General features: G+C 48.0%; 1 protein-coding gene across 1 annotated transcript in view; it reads right to left on the bottom strand.

The window, feature by feature from the left end:
• Positions 1-6,592, bottom strand: part of SARC_04390 (hypothetical protein) — a gene marked incomplete at both ends in the record, with an annotated part of 8,699 nt that extends 2,107 nt beyond the window's left edge. The window contains 4 exons of the mRNA XM_014301786.1: positions 198-316; positions 1,098-1,444; positions 2,415-2,661; positions 3,052-6,592. Of these exons, the coding sequence (XP_014157261.1) occupies positions 198-316; positions 1,098-1,444; positions 2,415-2,661; positions 3,052-6,592 (4,254 nt within the window). The remainder of the gene's footprint in view (positions 1-197; positions 317-1,097; positions 1,445-2,414; positions 2,662-3,051) is intronic.
• Between the last annotated feature and the right edge of the window lie 867 nt (positions 6,593-7,459).

Below are 7,459 nucleotides of genomic sequence, written 5' to 3'. Positions count from 1 at the left end.
CTATATATANATATATAATTATANANANACATANATANANANANATANATANACGANAAGTATATATATACCTANANANATAGTATATATATATATATATATATGTATATATACGTGTGTGTGTGTGTATAAATCTTTTTGTCTGTGTATAGATGTATATACATACATATATACAAACATACACATATTATGAATACCTTTGAACCAATGGTGCAATTAGCCACTGCTGTGAGCAGGTGTAGAGTCTTCTTGCTTTGCTCCCACTCCGCTTTAGCCGCCTGTTTGGCCAGGGCTTTTATCTTCGTCTTCGTTAAGGCTGCGCATTTGAACGTGAGGATATGGGAATGTAAAATGTTTGAAACGAGTGTGCACGTGAGACATAAAATATGTACGTGTGTTAAAACAAATCAATCAGATTTTACATATACGCCCGTTGTTTTGTAGAGCTCCAGTCCGATTCATTTAATCTGTGTGGTGTCTCGAGCACAGCAGAGAGGAGAAGGGAAACGATACGGAACATATGATCAGATATACGACGCGTGATAGTTAACCAGACAATACAACACGTGATGTGTAACCAGATCTAAACCCTAAAACCCCTAAGAGAATACGACACGTGACGTGTAGCCAGATCTAAACTCTAAAAACCCTAAAACCCTAAGAGAATACGACACGTGATAGTCAACCAGACAATACGACACATGACGTGTAGCCAGATATACGACAGGTGGTATGCAGTCCAACATAAACCACCTGACATATAGCCAGAAGAGTTGCCAGCCATCTGTAGCACGTCCGGCAGTTAGGCAATGATATGAACATATGCAGTGGATATGTCCACGCATAATACAACCACATATGACTGCTATCATTCTCGCACGACAGATTATGTAGAGGGACTAACAGTCACGTCCGACAGCTAAGCAATGATATAAACATATACAGTGGATATGTGTTCACACGACACACCACACCACATACGACTGTTATGATTCTCGTACGATCGATCACACACGTTTGCTATGATGCACATACAACAGCAAAGCAATGCTAGAACTATAAGCAGTGGATATGTCCACATACGACAAACCACATACGCTTGTCGGGTTTCGGTGTGACTACCACCGCCCCTGTTTTGCGCCTCATCGCCCCTTCTCGCACACCATGAGCGATCGTATCTGGCCCTGTACCCGCACGCTCTGTCTCAGACAAGACCGTATCCCCAGCTGCCGGTGCATTCTCGGAAACGAGAACAGAATCGGCCCTATTTCCATCCGGTCCAGGTGCATTCGTGGACTGGGTGGCGCTGGCCACTGCCCCGCCCAGAGATGTGTGTATGGCCATCGCCAGGTGCAACTGCTCATCTCCGGTGGTTTGAGGGAAGTGTATGTGTTGGGCCGTAGCACCCGTGTGTGTGTATGTAAACTCCTCAGACAGCTTCCTCCTGCATTGGGTTTATGAGATAAAAGGATGAGAAGATAAGGACAGTTGATGTGAATTGACTGATAGTCTGTACCGTATGGGAATAGACACATACACAAGATCTGGATGTATGTACAACAGTATATAACAATGTATAACAAAATACGACAATATAAAACAATATATACCAATATATAACAGTATATAACAATATAAAACAACAAATAACAATATACAACAATATACAACAACATAGAACAATATAAAACAACATATAACAGTATAAAACAATACATAACAATACACAACAATATGTAACAATATAGAACAATATATAACAATACAAACACCATATAACAATATATAACAAATTAAAAAATATAAGCAATATATAACAATATATAACAATATATATAATATGTATATATATATATATATATATATATCTTTGTGTGCATATTGCCAATGCCAAGTGCAACTGCTAGTCGCCGGTTGTCTGCGGGTAATACATTTTAGGGTTTTATATTGCTAAACACGGGTCGCTTGTTTCCGGGTTGGTGGTGGTAGGACGTGTGGCGTATGATTCCCTTTCTGTGGATACCATTCGATAGAGAAATACGTACATTGATATACAGACACAAGTACATAAACATACCTATATAAATATACCTACATATATATATGTATACCAATATACCTATATCTACATCTATCGAGAATACAAACACATGCAGAAAAATACACATACTTGTGTATATACAAACATTATCTTAAACGCGTGTATATAACGACACATACACTCATGTCATACGAACATACGCCCACCCACACATTCATGCAATCCATATATTCATATACGGATCAACATTTGGTGTACGTTTACACACGCCTAAAACGCTAAAACCCTAAAACATACACAAGCCTAAATAGAATCTTTATACATACAAACACACGACGCGTGGTTGTACCGAAGTGCGGACGTATGGACTTACGCATGCACGGTTTCTATTGACTTCGGTAGTCCCAACGGAGGTGGTAGTGGCGCGGGTGGCGGTGGCGGTCTATCCTTCACCACAGGGTTCAGCGATTGGCTCTGAAAACCAAACAGTCCGCTCTCGTCCAATGGTTTCTCAACGATTAACCCAGCGGGGCTCTCGGCCAACGGAAGTGCAGCTTTCGGGTGACTGCCGGGGCCTTGGCTCTGGAAGCTGGTCAAGTCTGCCATGTGTGCAACGGCCTCTGTGCAGAGATATGATACATACAACAACTTGTGAATACCCCGCACTCGCACATAAGGTCATTTGACGCACTACAGCGTCCGATATTTACTTAAGAGTTTTCTGATACGATACGAAACAGCGCCATAGCAAAGAGTGACTGTACCTGCCATGGTAAGACGAGTTTGGTAAATAGTATGGTATACGTAGAGTTGTGAGCATCGGCATAAGTATACTTGTAGTTGAATTCACATACGCACACACTTTCTGCGTGAACTATATATATATATATATATATATATACGTGAATGTGTATGTATTCACTCCACTCGACACACCCGGAACATACAAATACTGGATCAATACCAGCGTATAATTGACCACAGTAGTAGTACAGAGTACCAGCACCTACCATTTAATTGGCTACCATCACAATCTATTAATATCCTGTCCTTTGATAGGTGGCCGATCTCGTTCGTAAAGAAACTCGTGGTAACAGCCGTGACCGCATACTCACTCGATGCCTCTAGCTGCGCCTCCACACTCCCCTGGACTCCACTTCCCGCCAAATTGTCCTGTGACGTCGTTCGCTTCTTTTTAGTTTTGGACCCTGCGCCCACTTTTTTGGGCTTTGGTTGCTCGGATTTTGGCCGTTTCTGAACCTTTTCTCTCTCCTTTCGATCCGATTTCCGCAGTTTCTTCCTGATATCTGTAGCTCCCTGGGCACACGTGCTAGCTTCCTCATCCGCTTTGGCGCCTTTCTTAGCCTTCTTCACATCACGACCCTCTGCCTCGGGTTTCTTTCGCTTATTGCCGGGCCGCGCACTTTCACTCGATTTGCTACGTTTACTCGTCTGGGTACGTATATTCTTCGCGCAGACTGGGTTATCGTCTTTTACGGATTCACTCGTTCTTATTCCGGTCACATCTCCCACAACGAAGCCCACTCGGTCCGTTGACTCCAGTGCCACCTGATCGCTTGTCCTTGTCCCGACACTCGGTCCTAAACCTTTACTCGTGCCAACGGTCCCTTTTGTACTTCTAGGTGCATGGGTCGCAACTCCTGTCGCCTCGTCTTCACGATCACGTTTCGTATGTGTCGTATTTAGCTTGCCCTCTTCTGTCTTTTTGAGACTTTTCGCTTTTCTAGGGCGTCCGCGTCGCTTCTGCGCTGTCACGCCTTTGCCAATACATTCGCCTTCACTGGTGTTCACACCCATACTCGCACTCACACTCCGGCTTGCCTTCGCACGTGCACCTAAACCTAAACTTTTAGGACTCGATGCCCAGTCTGCAGTAGTATCCAGACTCCTCTCACTCGCACTTCCTGGCAAAGTTCCGTTGCTCTGCCCTACACCCATACAATCACTCCGGCCCACACCCAAAGGTACCGAACTTCTCCCATCGCCATCGCCGGTTCTGGCTCTCGAGCTAACCCCGGTACCATGTGCGTGCACAAAGTACTTGCTCCTGTAGCACCCCTCCACAAACATATCCGCACACCCGCTCTCTGGTGTGGGTGTGGGGCGTAGACTGCCGGTCCGTTTACCACCGCCAGGTGCATCGACCCCTGCCTGTGTGCCATTACCCTGTCCCGTTCCACCAGGGGCGGACACACGCACACTTGGGCCCTGTCCTGGGGTGCGCTCAGCAGCGCGGGGGTGTGGGAGATCCTCTGTAGGTACACGGCACGGGCTTCCCACGCCTGCCACTGTAGTTCGTTGGGCCACATCAGTGTGGGGTGTGTCCTGTTGCGACGTTCCTGTTGTGTTGTCGTTCGCTGGCGTGCTTGTGTTTGCCGTAGCAGTTGAGGTGGTGTTCTCGGTTGCCCTGCTTGGACTGACCTCGAGCCTATTGCCCGATACTTCAGCACCCAAGTGTGCGGTGTTGGCCCCGGGGTCTAACTTTGGGGCTTCTGAAGTGGATTGGTTGACTACGTCCATCGCAGCATCAGCTGTCTCAAAAGTCACAGAATGGGCCGTATCTGTCCCACTCCTCGCATCATGGACCAGGTCTGGTGCGGGTTGCTGCTGCGGACTCTTATTACCAGCTGAAACTACCGTGGTATCGAATTCCACTTGACTACCGAGCTCGTCGCCGTCGCCAAGTGCCACACTAGCATTGACCGATGACTCATGAGTCATGCCAGCTATCATCCTCTGTTCACCCGCAAGACACACGTCCGTACCGAACTTCTCTGGGATGCATGACTCCCCCGCAACACACACGTCAGTACCGAACTTTTCTAGGCTGCATGACTCCCCGTGCGCTTCACGTGTCAACCCAACCTTGACAGGTGTTATGGACGACCCTATATACGACAGATCGGGGTAGATGGCCGGCCCGTTCGTGTCGTTCAGTTCGGTATGTTTCAGATCCAAGATCCGTCGCTTATCCAGCGCAGAGCCAATCGGACACCCCCCTTCCTCCGCCACCTCACGTGCATAGTTTACACTCTCTCCAGACGTCACCTCCACCTCACGTGCATAGCTTACACTCTCTCCAGACGTCGATGCAGGGGTGCCTTCCTTCCCATTGTCCCTCCCGTGCTCATTGGTCATCCCGGTATCCGCCGTAGCCCGCTGTGTGCGTGTGCGTGTGTGTAGGTTGCTACGACTCGCGCGTTCGGGTAGAGTGTGGTCGTCTCCTTCTATCTCAGTCGCAATCATTGCAGGTGCTGTAGCTTTCGGCTCAGCAATACGTTTACGTGCACGCACATCTGTGTGGGATCGTTTGCGTTTGTGCGCACGTGTCGATGCCCGGACGGCTGCTGTGCGGGTGCGCGTTTGGGTGGTTGGTGCACCTATCCTCGATTTTTCGGACCCACTTGGTCCAAAATCTGTAACGCCAGACACCACATCTTGCACCGTCACTTTACTGTCGTGCAACTCATGTGTCACTCCTAGCTGTGTAGTGGGATTCGGGCAAGCCTCCCCGCTTGTAGACCCCTGTATTGACCCCCTAACAGACCCGCTTGGCCCCTCCACAGTCAGCTCTGCACACGTGCTCGTCGATTCAGATGCATGAGACGGCACTGGTGCACTCACATCCTGTAGCAGCACCACGTGCCTGTCATGTTCACGTGTCAGTTCGGGGGATGCGATCGTGGTGGATAGGTCACGGGTGGTGTCTGTATTATGTGTTATTGTCCCTCTCTCCCTTGGTTTGCTGCTACTACTTGCTGTGTCTGTGTCTGTGTCTGTACGGTGTGTTATTGCCCTTTCATCCCTTGTTTTACTACTACTACTGGCTGTGTCCATGTCAGTGTTTGTACTGTGAGTTATTGCCCTTTCACCCCTTGTTTTACTACTACTACTTGCCGTGTCTGTGTCTGCACCGGTATCTGTACGCGCACGTGTCTTGGGCGTCCTCCTACCCGCCTTGCCATCTGTTCCAGTGGTTGCCCTGCTGTCTCCAAGGTAACGGTTGTGGTCTGAGGGTATCTCCTCCTCCATTGGTTCTAATCCCAAACCAACCATCCGTGCCATCTCAGGCATATGTCCCACACCCCTTCCCGCAGAGACGTGCCCTCTCTCCGGCAGCGCAATGCCTAGTAGTGACCGGGTACCTACTTGCAGCGTCTGCGTACCGAACGGGAAAGACTGAGTAGCGAACCGTCTATCTGTCAGTGGGGTATCCTGTTTATCGGACAATACGCCCAATTGCCCAGGCACCTGGTACCTCTTCCGGTGGATGCTGCGTGGGCCATCCTGTGTGCACGCATGGGAGCGGTTGCGGAGGTGTACCGTTGTGCGTAGAGGTGCGTGTGAGCTCCCCTTTGAGTGTGTCTTGGGGTGGATATCGAAGGCACTCGCAAGTGATGGTCGACCCGGCATGGTTGAGGGGTTGTGTCTGCCCAGTGAGAGTTTGGTGCGTCGACTAACGTATAGGGCTGGTACGGGTTGATCGCTTGACCTCGCATTGGAGACGCTGCTTTCCGGTGTGAATTCCATTCTGGCAGTGTTGTTGACTTCTCATGCGTACGTATACTGTGGCCTACAGGGTGCGTACATAGAATGTTAGTATTGAGTAAGGTGCTGGTAAAATGTGAGATAGGATGTTAATATTGGGCAAGGTGCTGGTAAAATGTGAGATAGAATGTTAGTATTGAGTAAGGTGCTGGTAAAATGTGAGATAGAATGTTAGTATTGGGCAAGGTGCTGGTAAAATATGAGATAGAACGGTAGTATTGAGTAAGGTGCTGGTAAGCTGTGAGAGCTTCGATATCTTCTGACATTGACTACTAAGACGAATGAGAGTCTCTATGAACTACAATACCAACTACCTACTGCAGTAAGCCTTCGTGCTGTTTGTAGAGACAGAGTCTGAAAGTGGGTTAGTCTTGCATGAAGCTGACGCAGTAATTGAGCGGCCATTATAACGCCACTACAAGTAGTGATTGACTCAATGCACAGAGTGTGCTACTAATGCACCTCCGCCCACGGCCAAACACGAACTCAGCCCGGTTTAATGTTCAGCACACCAGTTGAATATATCTCAGATATAACGTGAAACAAGGCTCATAGCATAGAGTCACTTTCCAGCTGTGATGGTTGCACGTGCGGGCTTTGGATTAGAACTAACGGACTATATACAACGCTAGCACAACGCGCTAAGTGAGTACCTATCGAGACGTTGTATACATGGAAAACCACGGCATAACTTCAATACGCTTTGATATACGAGACAAACAGGCGTATCCACAGACTGGGACGCAAAACACGCTGTTGGATTGGAAAAGTGCGGAGGATGTACTGGGATCTAGTCCTAGAGATGAAGGCGTCTGTTCACTCTATAGTACGAACGTTCAGATATGAAGG

Source organism: Sphaeroforma arctica (assembly GCF_001186125.1).
Source record: "Sphaeroforma arctica JP610 unplaced genomic scaffold supercont1.244, whole genome shotgun sequence".
NCBI classification, from domain to species: domain Eukaryota; class Ichthyosporea; order Ichthyophonida; genus Sphaeroforma; species Sphaeroforma arctica.
This window is presented reverse-complemented; position numbering and strand designations above follow the sequence as displayed.